We start from the raw sequence: 19714 nt of genomic DNA, 5'->3' as shown, positions 1-19714 counted from the left end.
TGGTTAACTTCCCTCAGCTTTCAGAGCCCTGGGCAGACAGTCATTTCATCACAACAAGCAAACACCACAAAGCTTTAGGGTTGTCTTATAGCTATGGACTGACCTACGCAGCATGCTCCAGAAAGCAGCCTTTAATGCTACAGCATTGCCCAGTTCCTCAGCTTACAAGCATGCAGCAAATTAACTTTGTCTAACAGGCCCAGCTTTACCTTCCCCCATTTACTCCTTCAACTACAGCCTACTACCCATCCCGGAATGGCTACATGGAAACAACAAGCAGACAGGAGACATGCAAGGCTGAACAGATGTTACTGCAGTGCTGCCATTCTAGTCCAGCGCTCAGGTCCTAAATGAGACGACATTTCTGGCTGGTCGCTATGGGTAGGAGCAGACAGAGCTTAGATTTAAAGTCCTGATCAGCTGAGCATGAACATGGAAGATCAAAGGGTCATTCAGCACACAAGCTCAGCTTTCCCTCATTGTCCTTAAACAAAATTCCTCTCACTCTAAACCTTGTAGTAAAACGCCTGTCTGCCTCCCACTCTGTCTCTAAGAGAGACGGCTGCATTTCACCAGTGGACAGTTTCTGCACTCAAATGTTTTGAGATGAAAAGCCCTATGGAGTAAGATAAATACAACTGCCGTTTATTAAAAGAGTCTAACAGATTCAGCCAAGCCAGAGTCTAACCAGACCAGCCAAGCTATTTCACAGTCTGGTCATGCTTGCAGTGAAAACAGTGGGAGTTTTGGGAACAAAGTATAAGCTCTGCTAAGAGTAAGGAGACATTATGAAATGGATTGCTTTCACTAAGTCATGGAAAGGCAGGAAGCATCTCCTGATAGCATGAATCATCAATAAAACAGAAAGAAAGATTGCACCTCGAAGTATTCATTGACGTCCAGCACTGCCAACATCAGAACAGAGCACGTAAATGAATGCAAGGACCAAGGAGAACAGACAGATGGATACAGACCAGGGAGGCACTCAGAGCCAGGAGAGTAGCTCTCATTTAAACAAATAGTGCATGCAGCAGTGCCTGGTGCAGGAAGAGCCATAACAAAGCACAACAAACACCTTCAGCATATCCACTGCTGCTTGCTTTCCTTCTACCCACTACAGCAGCCACCTGATCATCCCACTGCTGTGACCCTGAAGTTTATCCTACTGGAAAACAGACACAGCAGGAAATAAATTTACTATCTTGTTTGGGATCCTTTTATCACATGCTTGGAGAAGCTTGGACACAGGACTTCTGCTTTGCTTCTTTATCACTGCTAGTGTGAAGGTATTCAGAGCAATCCCCAGCCTTTTGCCAGGCCATGCACCTATGCAGGAGCTGGCATTTTCTAAGGAATGCTAAGACTTGCAATCTACAATGACAGCTCCCACTTATCTGAAGAGATTACCTTGTTTCTCCTCCCATTCCCAACCACTTGTGTTCAGAAATTATCAATACAATTTCCTAAAATAATACAAGACTGCATTAGATGCAAAAGGTTAACTACAAAGGAACGACAGCTTGCTTAGGGGAACGTGCTAAAGAATAGAAGGAGAAGCTTTATGTTCTCAGGATAGGCAAGCCCCTGGTTTCTCAGCTGGCAAAGAGAAGCGTCAGCAAGGAGAGCTCTAGCTCACCCATCTGCCACTGCCTGGCAAACCACAGCTGCTCAGTCACACAGCACCACCCCTCTGCTTCCTGAAACTGATTTAGATTAGAAAATGTTAGAAACGTGATATAGAAAAAAAAATAATGTTTACATAAAGGGCTGTATTTGGCAGAAGAATATTCTTCTCTCTGACACCAGGCAGTCCCAAGACGAGCTCCAGAAGAAACATTGCTGAGCCTTTTTAGAACATGAAGCCTGTGAATTTTGAGGCACAGGTAAAGAAAACTGCATGGTAACAACTGGCACAAAGTAATTAGGAAAAAATGCAGACACTGAAGAAAATAACCTACTTGGCTCACCTCATAGCTCAGTAAGCCAGGAGTTCATATGGGAAGAAACAGGGTTTTTTTTTTTTTTTTGCCATGAATAATTACAAAACCAGGAGTTTTAAAGGAAGTCAGCAGTTCCAGCTGGCACATAAACCTTACCCAAGGAACAGCCATTTTGCTGCACTGCACTTCAAACAGAACACAGAAGCCCCCAAAAGCAGTAACACCGCTCACCCCAATCTTTACTTATTTGACACTATATTGTTTTCTAGATATAGACACAAAGGACAGTGAACCTTATAATAAAAACAGATAAAAGTGACTGATTCCATCTTGAGACACACTTCCTCCAGTTACATTCCCCATCCATTTTGTATAGGCAGTTTGCATTCATTACTGGAGAAAGTGAATACAAATTCTGCCCCCACCACACACACATGTAACCCCTCGTTAATATCCTCAAAGTTCTTGATATAATCAAATTATTTAGGACAGCTGGAAACTGAGCTACAAAATCTGTGCTGGTTGTCCAGTCAGTCTTAAGGAAAGAACTGCCCAGAGGCTCCGAAATGCCAGGCAGGATTAAAGTTTGGCCTTCACATCCCACGTTGGTGCCATTTGCCAGTGACAAACATTTCTTACACCTGTGGACGTCTGTGGCACTGGGCTGAACAACATGAGCAGAGTTTTCCTTTAAGGAAGCGTGGAATGGACTTGATTGATTAGGAAGCAAGGCATTAACATCAGTGCCAGGCAGTTGGAGAACACTGCCTAGACTGGAAGGAATGTATTAAAGGAGCAGATCACAAATCCAAATCAGACAAGAGTCCAAAAAACACCCTCATTTTGGCAGGAACAGGACAAGGATGGCATAAAAATATCTTCCCCTACCAATAGGCTTTAGTCCTGCTAGGGCAAAATGTACTTTTATTGCAACTATTTAATAAGTAGATTATGCTACGAGACCCAGGGGAAGGAGGGAGGAGGGGAAGGAGGAAAGCAGGAAGTGTGGCTATATTCAGCTGTAACTAAGTGTAAAACTTCTGCTTTCAGCAAGACTCAGACTGGATCTTTTTTCCATTACAATTAAAAAAAAACAACAAAACAGATGCAGGCCAAACTGGCTTGACTTTCCTCCTGTTGCCATAAAACACGGGCTCTACTCAGATGTCTGCATGCCAGAGCCCCTGGGGAAGCAGTGAGTAGATGGTTTCTGTTCAGGTCGACTAAAGCACTCCTATACAACTACAGCAAGTTGTGCTCTTTAAGGCCCTCAGCTCAGTGCATGGTACATGGTTGCAATTCTCCTAAAGGGGTTTCCATGACTATTTATACCCACAGGACAGCATCCATTCAAATCTAAACAAGCTTCAGGCTTAAAAAAAATAGTAATGCCACCCACTCCCTCCCTAAACATACAGTTTGCCAGGCTCCTGTTCTGTTTTATCAGAGAACAGGGCATGAAAGAAATGAAATGGGTCACTTATCAGTTGCTGAACTGCAAATAAATCCTCAAAACTGGAGTTTTTCAGATGTGCAATAGCTGCTATTCACATGGAAGTGAAAAAATAAAGATACCGTGCCAACCTGAGTGATTTCACCACTATTACTGTCTGAACTAAATACATTCGTTGCTGTTGGGTTTATTTCTGATGTGTACTGAGGCCCAGAGGAGAGCTGGTCTCCTCAGTGCTGAACAGAAGCCAAGGCTCAGAAAATACCTAGAGCTATGATTGTTGTCAGCTCAGGTTCCACAGCCTGTTTTCTATAAATTCTGTATTTTGCACCTTCTGCCATTTGTATACCCATATCAGCAATTAACTTGCTTGCATGTCACTGTCTATACTTTGTTTAATCCAGTCAATAACCAAATTTAAGCTTCTCACCAGTCACAGTAAGCATAATTTAGGCTCCAATCCCTGCTCCAAAGAAGGGCCAAAGTAGATCAGGTTGCTCAGGGACCTGTCCAAAAATATAACGAGCAAGCAGCAGCCAGGCTTCAGTTATTTTATAGTAAGAGTGCCCTTGTCAGAGTGACCCACTTCAGTATAGGCCTTTAAGACACATCAAGCTGGGAGCAGAAATTCTCCAAGCTTTATATGCTTGGATCAAGAGGCTCTCTTATGCTGTTCTATTGCCCTGACTTACCACACTTAGAGAACAGACACTGAAGGGTACTAAGTTGGAACCCAAACCAGATCAAAAGTCACCTCTACTCACCTTCAGAAGATGTGAACACAAAGTGAAGTGGCAGTCCTGGATCCTCATGTCTGTGTGGCAACACTCCAGAGAGCTGCAGCACGCAAGCATGGTGCTAGTCTTTGTGTAACTGCAGCCCCCACAGCTGGTCTGAGATAGCACCTAAAAGCAGAGAAGAATTGTTGAAATACAGCACTTGAGATGTTTCTACAGCAGATTCTCATCACCCAGCATTTGTCCCACTTGCCTTAAAACGTGCTGAAGCAGGTAAAGTAACCCTGTAGGAATGCAGCAAAACAAACAGCACACAAAGCAATTAAAGTGGATGCTTTAAGATCTGTAAAGCAAGTGAAAAACCTGAAGCATTCATTCTGCTTCAAAACAACTCCTACATAAGCAAGCCTACCTTGTATCACCACTAACCAAAGTGATGGCTATATAAAGATCCCTCAGACAGATCACTCAGTGCCAGAACAAGCACGAACCAAGGCAAGAAACTGGAAATTTAAATCTAATTTCAAGCTATTGATGCCCATACCTGTTCATGAAGATTGTGCATGGATTTTTTTTCGTGGAAATTTCCTTTTCATTGCCTATATTTACTAACATTCAGCAAGAGATCCCTCTCTTTACATAAGACACTTTGGTTTCAAAGAGTTTTAGTGAGGATCAAGGCCTAAAAAGACTCCAACAGATTCAGCTAAGTTTTCTGTTATCTAACTCTCCTGCCATTCATAGCAATTGAGAAATGTGTATATATTCAAGAACTCAGGATTTAAAAAACAAAACACACATTCTTGTGTCATTTAACATGAAACTTCAAATCATCAAGCACCTTCTAAACTTCCTTTAGATGCGACACCAGGAAATTCCTCATTTCCTGCCTGGAACATTCTGACAGTTAAGACACTAAATGTATCTCAAGAACCTTATTAAGGGAACTTAACCCCCAGGAGACATAAGTATGAGCAGAGGATATCATTCCTCCTCCACTGATTCCCAATTTGTCCATCTTGCTCGGGTTGTAGTTTCATGCACTGACATCTAGTGGTACAGCCAACACAGGAGGCATCTGCTCCAGTTTCCCTGTGCTTTGCCCCACAACAGAGCTTCAACTTCAGCTCCAACAAATGTCTTTCCAGTCCCAATCATTGGCACACACATCCTCCACATACAGATCCGTTAAAACAGCACACAGATTTTTATTTCCACCAGAAGCAGCCTAAGTTTGGGCTGCATTTTAAGGAGCATGGCAACAATACATTGAATCCCTACTAGTATGTGGATGTATAAATACAGAAGAGGCCTTAAAGGCTCTGCCACAGTCGTAACACAATCTGACCACTATTCTTCTGTTCCACAGATGTAAGGCCATCATCTCTCGTCATTACCACCTTACTCTATAAACACGCTGGACAGTGTAGAGTTACAACAATTCAGCATTCAGACTGCACAGAGGACTGTTTGCATTGCCATTTTAAATAGCAGGAGATGATCAGACTGCATGGGGAACTGGATTCCTGGCTTTTATTCAACTACTGCCACCTCTAAGAAAGTTATTAAGCACCACCCACCTCTGTGTGTCTGCTTTGTTTTTCCAATACCATCCTGCTGCTGGTGAAAAGTCCTGCTAATATGCATTAGTGCTTAACTTATTTCAGAACTGCAGTGACACCTAGAAGTTCCAGTTACTGCTTTTCTTGTTTTATCCAATATACTTAAAAGATGCAGCTGTCATGTGATGCATCGTTTACAAAAGAGGAATCCTTCAGCAACCATTGACAAGCACCTCCTTCAATGGGATGTGGTAACGTGTAACCCCTTGAATTTACACAGGCATCACATTCTCCATTCTTTTTCATCCAAGCAAACATGTAATTCAATTTGGATACTTACAAAGTCCAATTATGTTATGCTGAAACCACCCTTTAAGCTAATTACAGTTCTTCTACCACAGATAGATTCTACCTAATATAAGAAAAAGATTAAAAAAAAAAGATGATGCAGTTGATAAGCCTTTTAAAAGCTTTTTCATTGCCCCTGACTGCCCTCCATTTCCATTAGGGCCCTTCATCAGTTTGCAACATGATACACGTTCTCTCTGGCAAGGTCTCACCAACAACTATGAAGTATTCAGACCAATGCTTCCCTTTTCCATCTGTTAAAGAGAAGCGTGTTGTTTTCCTCTGTTCCCATTCCTACTGCCCTTTGAGGCAACAGTTTCAGTCACACACAAATCATCTTCTAAACTAAGCATTTCAGGTCACTCTAACAGCCCGACAGCATAGAATTCATTAGATATTGGGGTCAAATGCAATTTGAGACACGCTTGAGCTTCTGTCAGTCCATTCCTCTCATGAAGTTGGAAGAAATGATGCATTTCTGCAGCACTTTCTGCTGCAAATTGGGCCACTGGAATCACCAGATTTCTATGAACAAGTTGTTCATGGGATGAGCATGCAAAGCGTTTACACCAGACGTATCCCTATTTGCCACCAATGCAGATGTTCCCACCTCACGTAACACACACACAGCTTCCCATTCCTCTCTGTTTAGGCAAAAGCAGACATTCCATCTCAGCTCCTCCAGGTTTGCCTTCCAGCACTCTGTGGATCCAGCACACCTAAGAGCAACAACTGGCAATGAAAGAAGCGTCGTGACTTGCATGACTAAGGGTGACACGAACCACGGGGATTATAGGATTAGGCCCCGAGAATTCGATAATCCCTAAAGATAACCGTAGCTGCAAAGAGATCACATGTTTGACCAAATGCCCTCCTCATTCTCAGCAGGGCTGAAGGAAAACCACGTCCCTGCTGCAGGAGCCTGAGCTGGGAGCTGCTGGGAGAGAAACACACGGGCAAATCTTGACACACACACACAGAAATCTCCCCCCAATGAGAAGAGAAAGGTTAACCGACGGCAAAGGTCCGTCTGAGGGAGGGAGGAGGCCCCGAGCGCCTCAGGCCTGCAGGGCCCGCCCAGGCCCGCCCGCCACAGCGAGCAGCCGCGGCCCAGGCAAGGCCGCGCGCAGGGCAGACGGCGGCACCCCCTCACAAGGAGGGCCGGCAGCCGCTCCCCGCCTCCGCCGTAAAATCAACGGGGACTCACCGCCTTTCCTCCACCCAATCACTCCATCAACCCGACGGCGCGCTTCTGCCCGGCCCCAAGATGGCGCCCGCGGAGGTCCGCGGAGCCCGTTGACTTCACGCCCTGACTCAACATGGCCGCCGCCCCGGCTCCCGCCGAGAGCCCCTCTGCCCAAAACTAAGATGGCCACCACCAACTTCGTTGCTGGAATGCCGAAACAAAGATGGCGGCTCCCGCTGGCGTGAGGCTCGCGCGGTGTCACGTGACAAGGGGGTGTGGGCCGTGTCCCGGCGGAAGCGTGAGGGACCGAGCGGGGAGCAGGGCTGGCGGCGGGAGCGCGCTGGCGCCGCCGGAGCAGACGTGCCGTAGGGCGGGCGACACGGCCGTCACCACGGAGCCCGCCGGCACTAACACGGCGGCCACCGCCGCTTCACGAGCCGGGGGCGCCGGGGACCAGGCAGCCTCGCTGCCCCCGCCCCCTCCGAGGATGCCGCGCAGAAAGGTGAGCGGGGCTGGGGAGGCGGCCGGGGAGGGAGCGGCAGATTCAGGATGTAGCTTTCTAGCTTTCCCATCTCTTCCAGCTACCTCTTACGGGTAGAAAACTGGGGGGAAAATAGCGGCCTTCAGCCCCCCGCGCCCGCCCCACTCGCTCCCTCATTGGCTGTCGCAGAGTCCCGCGTAGCGCTGATTGGCCGTCCCGCCCGTCACTCATCGCCCCCAACGGTCACCCTTTTCCTCCCCCCCGCGTGCAGCACGGCCCTCCTCTCGGTTTCTCCCATTGGGCAGGAGGTCGAAGAGGCGGCCGCGTATTGGCTGGGCTGTCTTGCCGGGCTGGCCGCTGATTGGCTTCCATGGCTGCCCATCTCCGTTCCCAACGGTCACCTCCCCGCGCGTGCCTTTTTCCTCCCTTCCCCCATCCCACTCCGCCCCCGGGGTGGATGTTTCTGTGGGAGCGAAGCTCTCAGTGATTGGCTGTCGCCCGCTGTCAGTCACATCCTACCTGTATGCTCCTTCCCTCCTCGAGCTTCCATTGGCGGACTCCCCTTTCCGGCCCCACCCACGCGCGTTATGATTGGCCGATGCCGGCGAGTCGCTGTTGAGCGCAAAACAAAGCGGCGCAGGGGCGGTGTGCGCGCTTGGGGGCTCGGCTGCCGCTCCCGCCTTTCCCCTCAGGGCCGCTCACTCAGGCCTGGTGCCTCCGCCTCCTGAGGGCTGCTCTCCACAGAGAGGCCACGCTTTCTGCCTCAGGTGAAACAGCCGCGTTCACTGCCTGCTGTGCTCCCTTATGTTGTTTTCCCGGCCCGGCTTGCTCTGGGTGGTGCACAACCAACGCGTCCCCTGGCAGGGCCTGCCTGTTTCCCCACCACCCCTCCCCTGTGCCCCGCTGGGCCTTCAAGGTGACGATGCTGTATTGATGACACAAAAAGATTTTTCTCCGGCATGTAACGCTTGGTGTTTATTAGTTTGAATATATTACAGTGTCAGCTCTACATTATCCATCATCACATGCTTTCTGTGTGGTTTATAGCATGGCACGCAAGCTTGGTTTTAAACTGGGACAGGGGAGGTTTAGGTTGGATATGAGGAGGAAGTTTTTCACCCAGAGGGTGGTGACGCACTGAACAGGTTGCCCAAGGAGGCTGTGGATGCCCCATCCCTGCAGGCATTCAAGGCCAGGCTGGATGTGGCTCTGGGCAGCCTGGTGTGGTGGTTGGCGACCCTGCACGTAGCAGGGGGTTGGAACTGGATGAGCATTGTGGTCCTTTTCAACCCAGGCCATTCTATGATACTGTGATTCTATGATTCCGAAGTGCATCCCTGCTAACGTCTGCCTCTGTGGTGTTGTAGAGGAATGCAGGCAGTAGCTCAGATGGAACAGAAGACTCTGATTTCTCCACGGATCCGGAGCACACGGACAGCTCTGAAAGCGACGCCACATCACGGCGGTCCGCCCGTGTGACCCGCTCCTCAGCCAGGCTCAGCCAGAGCTCCCAAGGTAAAGGATGTGTTTCCTTAAGCACGTCAGCGGCAGGAGGCCCGGTTCACTCCGTGCTCCCTTTCATAGGCAGTCTTTCTGACTGTGTATTGCATGCATGTAAGGTTGCGTAGCATAAGGGTTACTCTGGTGGTAGGAATCAAGACGTGAGTGTCCTCAGTTCTAAAAGTAAAACTGTTTCTTTATTATAGGAGATAGAAGTCAAACCCATGATTCTGCTTTGCCTGATTTTTCTGAGAACTCTGTAAACTTGTTAGTGATGTTGGCAAGTTAGAGAGGGAGCGTTTGGGGATAAAAGTTGTTTTTTGTCTTTGGGGTTTTCTGTACAGCACGGGATGATGTGTTTTCAAGACTTGCTGATGCAATAAACGGCAACAAATTTTGCATGCTTCTACTTTTACACCTAATTTAGAAGAGGAAGCATGTGTCCACCTTCTCGTTTTTAACTTTAGGATAGCAAGTCCTAGGTTGTCATTTGTTAAGCTGCCATATGGCATCAAGGGGAGAAAATGACAGTAGATAAGTTTGTTCCTTCCATCTGCGTACACTGTTTTGTGGTGGATTTTCTTGTAGGTACAGAACTTATGTGCACAGTCATCTGGTGGTTAGGCCTCGAAAACAAGAGGAAAAGTGATTTGGGTTGGTATGTGGGATGCCTATGATACTGCTAGGGTATGAAAGCATTGTTTTCATGCAGAATAATCTGTTTTATAGTTGTAAGAGCAGCGTGTCTTTGTAAACCATACGTGGTGTCCCAAATGTCCCTCCATACCAGAAGCAGCTTTGATATACTCAAGAGTTTTCAAAATGCTGATAGTGGTTGTCTAAGTTAATCACTACAAGCTTTCTAAATGGGAGCTGTTCGTAATTCCTAATCAATTAAGTTATTATCTCAGAGAAAGTGGATCTAATTCCAGATTTGTTGGTGTTTGTAAAAGCGATGATTTAATCTTAGAAGAATATAACACATATCTCTGTGATAATGTGCAATGGTTGCACAGAACCCTGTGCTGTTACCCTACCAGATGTTGGTGTTATAGACATCAGAGCACGTGTGAGGCAGTTCACTGGCATTCAGTGCTTACTGTGGGTGTAATTATGGCGTTTCCATGAAATCAGATTCCAGCCCGGTTCGCAACCCGCCTTCATTTGGAGCAGAAGAACCAGTTTATTCCACGAGGAGGGTGACCCGCAGCCAGCAGCAGCCTGCCCCTGTGACTCCAAAGAAATACCCACTCCGGCAGACCCGCTCATCTGGATCAGAAACGGAGCAAGTGGTTGACTTTTCTGACAGAGGTACGTAGACACAGTGAGGTGTTGAGAGCTTGCAAAATGCTGTTGGAAAGGATGCGTGGCTCCATTCTCTGGGCACAGTGTGATATGCTCAGGTTAGAGGGTTTGAGACAGCTATCCAGAGTTGCTTTATATATATTTTTTGAAAGCTTTCTTTCTGGCAAATTTGTAACATCTTGATCCTTGTTCAGACACTAAAAATGCAGCGGATCACGATGAGTCTCCACCTCGTACCCCCACCGGGAATGCCCCTTCCTCAGAGTCTGATATTGATATCTCCAGTCCAAATGTATCCCATGATGAGAGCATTGCCAAGGACATGTCCATGAAGGATTCTGGAAGTGACCTGTCTCACCGCCCTAAGCGTCGCCGCTTCCATGAAAGCTACAATTTCAACATGAAATGTCCCACTCCTGGTTGTAACTCTTTAGGTAATTTCAGTTCCAGGATTGATTTGTTGATTTTTGCCTTCCTGTGGTGATATTAAGTCCCCTTCCGTTGATTTATACAACGTAACAATAGGCAGTTGCTTAGAGTCAGAAACACTACTGAGAAGTGGGTATAGAGAAGAGTTATGGAGCATATCCACAGCTATATCTTTATTGTCTAGAGGTGTTTGGGGGACAATGGGATAAAGAGCAAATTAGGAGAGTGAGCACAGCTGTGGGAGGAGAATGCAGAGCCTTGTAGGTGAGGGTATTGATCTCAGACAAAAGCAGGTTCTCAGCAACAAATGAATGCAGTCATCTAATATACCTGGCTGCTTGCATGGAGTGCAGCTTTTGAGTTAGTGTGAAAAGGATTTTCCTTCTTTGTTCTTATAGCTTGTGCCATGAACCATGAAATGTTTTCCTCCTACCACACTGTTAATAAATGGAGTTACCTCTCTTGAGAAGCTCGTATGCAGTATCTGACCATCTGGGCTACATTTAATGGTCATATGTTAAAAGCTTTTTCTTTTTCCTGATCCTTTACAGGACACCTAACTGGAAAACATGAGCGACACTTCTCCATATCAGGATGCCCACTGTATCACAATCTGTCAGCAGATGAGTGCAAGGTAATGAAGTCTTCTGTTTTATCTTCCTTATGTTTTTATAGAACAAAATGCCAAGACTTGTTGTTTGTGCACAGGAAATATGTTCCACTGGTGTCCTTAGCTGTAAGACAGCAGCATTTGTTGTGTGTCAAATAATTTATAAATTACACGTCAGAAAATCCACCTAAGCAGAGAAATGGACAAGATGAAAGCATTGACAGTAGTTTGCTGCAGGGTTGACAGAGGAGTTTTGACTTCCAGGTGCGAGCACAAAGCCGGGATAAACAGATTGAGGAGAGAATGCTGGCCCATCGGCAGGACGACAACAACAGGCACGCCACCAGGCACCAGGTGGGCAGTCTGCATGTCGTGGAGTGGCTGCTTAGTTAAGAGTGGAAAAAACTCAACTTGATCTCCCTTCTTTACCTCTTAGTTAAGCTATTGTGCTAAGTCCCGAGACTCCCTTTTGCTATCTCCAGTTTGTTTCAGCAAGGGAAGTTCATTTTCTCCCTTCAGTAAGAGCCTGGAGCAGCTAGTGAGAGCCGAGAGGTGACTTTGGGCAGTAGTATTACAGAGGAGGCTGGAGTTGTTCTCACGGTGGTCTTTTCTGTGTGCTTTCATACGTATGACAGCAGAATTTCTGCAGACCCATATGCCACCATTTTACTCTGCATAATTCCAGCAGGGGAATTATGTTTCTCAATTCAAATGAGTCTTGATTGAGAGTCAGGGTGACCTGATGAGTCAGCAGTGAGCTTTTCCACGTGATTAAGCAGTGCATAAGGAATGCACCCTGTCTTGTGGGACTGAGGTGTGTTGACAAAGGCAAGCCACATAAAGTAGAAAAAATTTCCATTTTACATAGTTGTGTTATACCTGAAGTGCTTTCTTATGCATGCAGGATTTGGTTTGGAGACAACAAACCTGATAAAATGGAAGCCAGCACAGAGCTCCTTCAGGGCGAAGAGGTGCAGGTGAATGTTTGTGAAGCCTAATGAAGCTTTCCAACTGTTGTGTTTTCTTTTCAGGCACCAACAGAGAGACAGCTTCGATACAAAGAGAAAGTAGCTGAGCTCAGGAAGAAGAGGAATTCGGGACTAAGCAAGGAGCAAAAAGAAAAATACATGGTAAAAGCAGCAGTTCTTTCATTCCTTTGTGTCTGGAATGAAACCACTAAGCAGAAATCTGTTTTTGCTGTCATCCTGCAACATTCTCAGTTTAAAAAGGTGCAAAATTCGACAGCCTGGTTGTAGTATGGCAGTAAAAACTCTTTTTTTGTTTTATTGCTCTAGGAACACAGGCAAACCTATGGCAATACTAGGGAACCTCTGCTTGAGAACCTGACCAGCGAGTATGACCTCGAGCTCTTCCGAAGAGCACAAGCACGGGCATCTGAGGACCTGGTAAGTCTTCTAGCTCATAGTTGTTCAGAAATGTGAATGGTTTTTGGGTTTTGCTGTACTTGTGCAGATAGAATCTACTGTAAGATGAGTGCCCACGGCCCAGCTGAGTCAGCAGAGTTAGAGTAGGTATGATGCTGAAATCATTCAGTAGGTTTACTGAAAGTATAGGTGGACTTAAACATCTGCAGAGATGAGTGCTACAGTGCCTTCGATGAGGAATAATTAGTAACAGCCTCGCTTAATTGGTGTATCTTTTCAGTGAGGGAAGGGACAGCTTCACCTGTGGAAACACAAGCAAAGGAATGGTTGGAAATGAAAGACAGAAGGTATCTTGACAGTAACTGGTAACTGTGGAATGGGGTTAAAATCCCTATGTTGTGGCTGAGGCTTCTGTAGGTACTCTTCAAAGCTACCTCCCATCTCCAGAAATGAACCAAAAGATTCTTTGATGCTTACCAGTGACAGTGGTATCTGGGATATCTCAAGTTAGGCTGTACCTCTTCCTGCAGATGAGGGAAGAAGTGTTTAAAGATGATTTCTGAGTCTTTCTTCCACCACTAGCTAATGCTTATGAACGGGGCTCAGGCTGAGTTTACTTGAGGAGGGGTCTGTGGGAGATGTCGTTAGGTCTTGAAGTGAAGGATCTCCTTGAGGGAAATAAATACAGCCCCTTCATCTCCGTATCCCTTTAAAGCACCTTTAATAGCTGTTTGTGTATTTCATTCATAGGAAAAGTTGCGGCTCCAGGGCCAGATCACAGAAGGCAGCAATATGATTAAAACCATCGCTTTTGGCCGCTATGAACTGGATACCTGGTATCATTCTCCCTACCCAGAGGAGTATGCTCGTCTGGGGCGTCTCTACATGTGTGAGTTCTGTCTGAAATACATGAAGAGCCAGACTATACTGCGCAGACACATGGTAAGGACTGGGAAAGATCTCTGATTCCTGAGCTTCCAATCAGGCGTGAGCATGCAGTTGTTTTTAAACATTATTACTGCTGTCAGTTCAGTTGTTCACTTTGGGAGGTGAGAAGATTCTGAGTCATTTTGAAAGCAAGTTTTCCTAGATGCAGGTCTGTTCAGTGGGTTACAGAGGATCAGAAATGGGACCCAGAATTAAATTTTTGTATCATAGTTTAAAAAGTTTGCATGTTTTTTGGTGTATCCTGCAGCTGTTGTAACCTCTTCTGCCTTTAAACCAGTAGTGTCACCCTAATTTTGTTTACTTGTCATAGGCAAAATGTGTTTGGAAACATCCACCGGGTGATGAAATCTACCGCAAAGGCTCCATTTCAGTTTTTGAAGTTGATGGGAAAAAGAACAAGGTAATTAATTGTATTAATAGGCCTAGCACTGCTTTTCCTGTACAGAAACAGGATGCACATGGCCCTTTCTCTCTCTAATAGTGGAAAGGCTACTGCAGTCTGGTCTGTCTGTTCTTGCAATTCTGACGTTTGTTTTGTCTGCGTTTTCATTGTGGTTATTCTTCATTGCTGTTGTGCACAAGCAGTTTCATCTGTTCTCTTGCACTGTGCTGGATCAATAGCTTTTGGGGGCTTATGCCAGGATCCCTTTCTTAAAATGAATGGGGAGCTTCTGTGCGTGGCCTTAGTACGTTGCTACTACATCTCTCATTCAGCTGTGAACGTAGAGTGGAAAGTAGCCTAATATTACAGAGGGTGACCTTGACCCTCAATTGAAGGGTAGAAGATGAATCTGCAACCACAGGTTCAGTGCTGGGTAGCAGCAGTCTCTAGGTGTGGTCCAGTCCTGAAGGCTTCAGAGGGAAGAACAGATTCAAAGCTAAATTTTGCACTGCCGGAAGTTGGGAGGAGGCTTTTCTATTTACCACAGATGACCTTGAAGCATGGGATTAACACAAACAAGCAGAGGTCCAACCTTCTGTTTCCCTTCACTGAGGATGTGATGTTTTGAGTGTTCAGAGATGGTATCGCAAACAGAAATTCCCACTCTTACAAATTTCACCTAATCAAGTTTCTTCATAAATGGGATTGTTTCCCAGCCCAGCTGTTCTATCTGAAAGGCTCCACGTCATTTCTCAGATGATGCAGAACTTTCTTTGTATTTCCCATGTATGTCTGTTTTTGTTCACACTCTCCTTTTGTTTCTAGATCTACTGTCAAAACCTATGTCTGCTGGCAAAGCTTTTCTTGGACCATAAAACATTGTATTATGATGTTGAACCCTTCCTCTTCTATGTCATGACAGAAGCTGACAACACTGGCTGCCACCTGATAGGATATTTCTCTAAGGTTAGTTGCTTTCTTTTTGCATATAAGCCTGTTAGATGGCAGTAGTGGCAGTGAGAGTGCGAGTGACTGCTTCTCGGGTTCAGCTCCATGTGCTGCCATCCTGAGCTTTACACTGTGCACCAAACACCCACTGGCTGATAAAGTCAGATGCTAAGCCATCCTGGCAGCTGAAAGATGATCATGTTACTGGTTGCTAGGCAGGTATTTCTGAAATTGCTGCTTTCATGTTGTATTGAATCAGTTGTACAGGCTTGTTCTGTCAGGATTACGATATAGCCTATTGTTTGTGCAGATCTAGACTTGTTAATTTGTTCTCTGTATTCTTGACTTTTAGGAGAAGAATTCTTTTCTCAATTACAATGTCTCTTGTATCCTGACAATGCCCCAGTACATGAGGCAAGGCTATGGCAAGATGCTCATTGACTTCAGTAAGTATAAAGAGAATCATTCTGGAAACATTCAGTTTGGTATAATAATTTCAAGCCAGTATCTAACTTATCTGTTAGATGTGTAGCAGTTTTTCTTAGAGCTGATTTCTTCTTGTTCTGAAGAGAGTAGCAGCTAGGAGGGAGTAGTTTAGGAAGGAGAAATAAATTTCCTTTTCTTTACAGGCTATTTGCTTTCTAAAGTAGAAGAAAAAGTTGGATCTCCAGAGCGTCCTCTGTCTGATTTGGGTCTCATCAGCTACCGGAGTTACTGGAAGGAAGTTCTCCTTCGTTACCTACATAATTTCCAAGGAAAAGAGATCTCTATAAAAGGTATAATTTCAACCTAAATAGGCTGGTTCAGGAGCACGCCTGTGCAACTGCAAGTATGAGACAGGTCATTCTCATCGCAGTGATGCATGTGTTGTATAGCAGCACAGTTACTGTAATGTTCCTGTGTTTGGACATTGCTCCTTTTCAGTCCTTCCAGCAGCAAAAACAATCCAACTTGATGAGTTCTTAAAGTGTGCACTGACTTCTTTTAAAAATATTAGAAACTTTCAAATATTTTGTAAGTGAAATACAGACAAGTTGTATAACAGTGCTACAGATAACCAGAGCGGTCAGAGGCTTCAGGTCAGGTAGCAGCAATAGTACTGCACATGCCTCCTTAATACCTGCAAGGCATTTTGTGTTTATCACTTCAAATGTGATGCCTAAGACTTTAGTTGAAAACTAACTATTAAAGACTGTTGCAGTGGAATTTATTTCTGTTCTAACCTAAACTGATACTGGTTTGCAGAAATCAGCCAGGAGACTGCAGTAAACCCTGTCGACATTGTTAGTACGTTGCAGGCACTGCAGATGCTGAAGTACTGGAAGGGAAAACACCTGGTCCTAAAAAGACAGGTAAGGTTTCTCATAGCTCTCTCTGCACCTTTATTTCCTCCCATGTAGCTGTTAGATTCACATGAACTTAATGAAGTCAGTGTTACCTTTGTTTGGTGCTGGGGTTTCCCTGCCCTTTGATTCCAGTGGGGAGCACCATCATTTTGAAATGCAGTAGCTGCACAGACTGACTTTTTTTAATGTATGGAATAACACTGTTCACTGTAAGCAGCTTTTGGGGAAATGATGAATTGACTTTCCCCTCCTGCCCCTCATCATGCCTAGCCTTTATTGGGCAAACGGATGCACAGTAGTGAAATGAATCCTGAATGTGTCCTGTTTGTATCCTCATTAGGTATAAGACAAGTGATTTATAAACCCCCAAAGATAGGACAGTTTCTGTCATCGATGTGTTCTTTCCTGAAGCTTTGTAGCTACAAGTAGCCTTGTCAGTGTTGCTGGAAGTGCTTCTAGAAAGTCCTATGAAATAGAAGTTAGTTTGGACATGCTCAGCAGTTGTGGAGTGGGCTAATCAGATTTCTGGACTTTGGTGTTTGCTGTTGTACTTTGGATAATTCTCCCATCGCAGCCTGTTTGTTGTAACCCTCCCTTTCGTGCTCTTCTCCTCAGGATCTGATTGATGAATGGATAGCCAAAGAGGCAAAAAGATCCAACAGCAATAAGATAATGGATCCCAGCTGTTTGAAATGGACCCCTCCTAAGGGAACTTAACTGTCTGTCACTCCTGAAGCCAGTGAACCCCAGCAGTAGGAAGTACCCTAGGGATCTCTGTTGTACCTGTTGCTGTTGTGATTGGCTGGTACAGTACCCTCCCAAAAGATCAGCTCCCCTTGGTACTGTTCTGGCCCGGATCTTTTGTGCACACCAGAAGCTAGTTCTGAGGAACTTTATGTTTCGGCCTCAATGAGGTTGCAAGGATTGGATCTGTATAGGACCCAAACGAAGCTCCTAGTAGCACTGGCCCAAGGAGTTCTGATATCTGGTACTGTACCTGTCCAGTCACTGGTTTTACCCTCATGTTCTTATTCCGATGAGGTTGTGTTGTGTCCTGTTACCTGGTTGTTTCTTCCTTCAGGTTCCTTGCTTTGTAAGTAACAGAGGTAACTTCTGTGGCTTTTGAACAAGGTCTAATTACACTTGTTTGCAGAAAGGCTGTTTTCCTAGCAGGCTGCCATTTACACTGACTTCAGCATTTTAGCTAGTCCTGTCTGATGGACTGTTCCATTCCATGTATAAAATAATTTTACTAAGGCAACATGCCACCTCTTTGAGCAATGTTTTCCATACAATACAGCAGGTCTTCACATAGTTAAGACTGTGCAGTCAGAAGCTTACATATCTTGTGGCTGAGTGGTGTGATAGTTAGTGTTAGCCCAGAGGAGTGCCTGAGAATATCACAGTCTGATAAACTTCATAGAGCTGCTCTTGGTGTGTTCTCCTGGAGCTACAACACTACCACTTCTGCTGGAGAGACCTCTGTCATTGCATATTGCTGCTTGTCTGGTTTTTCTCTTGGAGTTGGTGGGTTCCTTCACACAGAAACAGCCCGTTGAGTATATTTCACTGGAGGTATTTTGGATCGTAGGCCTCTTTCTATTGAGGAAGATTTTTTTCCTCAAGACTGAAGAAATGAATTCTTCACTACAGATAAATATTTGCTAGCCTTATCCAAACAGCCACAGAAATTCTGAAATCCAAATATCACCAGTTGTTGGATTGCCTACAGTTTATGTTCCGTGCATCAGTGGCAGCTTCACGTAGCTGTGTGGATGGTTTGTTTCTCTGACAGTGCATCCTTGTTTGTCTTTGTAAAACAAGAAAGCTTTTACTTCCTCTGTCCCATCAGCAGCACCAGATGAAACTATCATACAATGGCTTTCAAGTATAACCACTGTCCTTGTGCCACAAGTTTGCTATATGGCTCCAGTGTGATTAAAAGAAGGGGACAGACTTGGGGTAGGTGATGGCAGCATCATATAGTGCTGATTTCATTGAAACCTTCCAATGCTTTTTCGTTGAATGGTGACCGAAGTGAAGCACTTGCAGCATACCATGCCAGTAGGTAGGAGCCGTTTCCTGTTAACCACTGACCCATCCTTGTGTGGAAAAGTTCTCTATTGCCCTTCTGGTGGTTGTCTGCCTTTCTCTGCCTCTTCAAAAAAGAAAAAGAATAAAAAAAAAGATCGTCAGCCAATGATGTGTACTTCGTGGGCATTACTGAATTTTGCTGTCTCATGCCCTTTGCTCCTGTATTGTAACTAACTACAGCTACTCATGAAAATATCCAACAAAGTAGATCTGTGGAGTAGGGAAGAAGGCCGTTCTTGTACAGAAGCTAAACCCTGTTCCCATGATGTGGTAGAATGTGCTGTTCTTGTATCTACTTCTCAATAAAGCATGTTCTCTGCTCAGGTTTGTGCCTTCCCTGTATTTTCTTGTTAGATACACTATTCTGCATCTTCAGTTAAGCGAAGCTGCTGCTTTATGCTTCAAGGAACTGATTTGGGACCCATCTTTGTGCCTGGTGTGTTAGATTGATTGTAGCAGCCTTGAGGTTGGATGTTACAGAGATTGATGCCCTGTGTTGTGGATTCACTCAAGAGCTGGTCCTGCATGGGAGGAGGATGTGGATATTGCCAGCAGCTGGAAACAGAAGTAAGCCATGGAAAACGAGGATACCACATGTCAACTTGAAGTTCTAAGAAGGAAGGAGTTACCCTAGAAGTGATCATCTCAGATTTCTAACCTTTCTTTCTCTGCTTCCATGACCAGATCTGCTTGCTCTTTGTACTGTGCAAGGACGTGGAGCTGTGAAGTCTTTGCAAAACAGCAGCTGGAGTTCATGGCAGAGCTCAAACGTTTTGAATCTGTGAATTTCTCATACAAGGTTCCAGCTCCTTCCAGGGAGTCAACTCAGTGGGAGGAAAAGAAAAAAGAAGGAATGTTCTTTGGGTTCTGAGCTGCAGAGAAGCAAGGATGCTGTCAAGAGTGAGGCCACCATGTCAATGGTTGTGGCTTGGGACTCAAGATGCTCAGCTTATGTAAGGTGAACTGAGATGAAACACCTTGGTGGCTGTGTTCTCTTTAAGATATATGAGGCACAGATAATCAAAACCACAGACACTTCCCTGAGCGGTGATGTTTGCTA

The 19714-nt window shown here is 45.3% G+C and overlaps 2 protein-coding genes across 12 annotated transcripts in view; one reads left to right on the top strand and one right to left on the bottom strand.

The window, feature by feature from the left end:
• Window positions 1-7356, bottom strand: part of FAM117A (family with sequence similarity 117 member A) — a 28266-nt gene extending 20910 nt beyond the window's left edge. For 2 of the 10 annotated variants that reach the window (XM_046904435.1, XM_046904441.1), the window contains exons 1-3: window positions 4675-4965; window positions 4158-4298; window positions 1637-1703 (exon numbers count right to left, since the gene is read on the bottom strand). In XM_046904435.1, the coding sequence (XP_046760391.1) occupies window positions 1637-1703; window positions 4158-4298; window positions 4675-4695 (229 nt within the window). In that variant the 5' untranslated portion in view covers window positions 4696-4965. Of the gene's footprint in view, window positions 1-1636; window positions 1704-3823; window positions 3900-4157; window positions 4299-4383; window positions 4474-4674; window positions 4966-6032; window positions 6105-6650; window positions 6760-7247 lie in introns of those variants that run through there. The other 8 variants (XM_046904440.1, XM_046904444.1, XM_046904437.1 and 5 more) reach the window with 7 other exon arrangements.
• A 155-nt stretch (window positions 7357-7511) lies between these two features.
• KAT7 (lysine acetyltransferase 7) lies at window positions 7512-18977 on the top strand. Of its 2 annotated transcripts, NM_001031341.1 has the most exon segments (15): window positions 7512-7728; window positions 9075-9222; window positions 10342-10518; window positions 10707-10946; window positions 11493-11575; window positions 11816-11905; window positions 12583-12681; window positions 12847-12957; window positions 13687-13878; window positions 14195-14284; window positions 15092-15232; window positions 15567-15660; window positions 15844-15990; window positions 16460-16566; window positions 17176-18977. In NM_001031341.1, coding segments are annotated over 15 exon segments (1836 nt in total). In that variant the 5' UTR covers window positions 7512-7713; the 3' UTR covers window positions 17278-18977.
• The last annotated feature ends 737 nt before the right edge of the window (window positions 18978-19714 follow it).

The sequence above is a fragment of the Gallus gallus genome, chromosome 27 (assembly GCF_016699485.2).
Source record: "Gallus gallus isolate bGalGal1 chromosome 27, bGalGal1.mat.broiler.GRCg7b, whole genome shotgun sequence".
Classification (NCBI taxonomy): Eukaryota; Metazoa; Chordata; class Aves; order Galliformes; family Phasianidae; genus Gallus; species Gallus gallus.
This window is presented reverse-complemented; position numbering and strand designations above follow the sequence as displayed.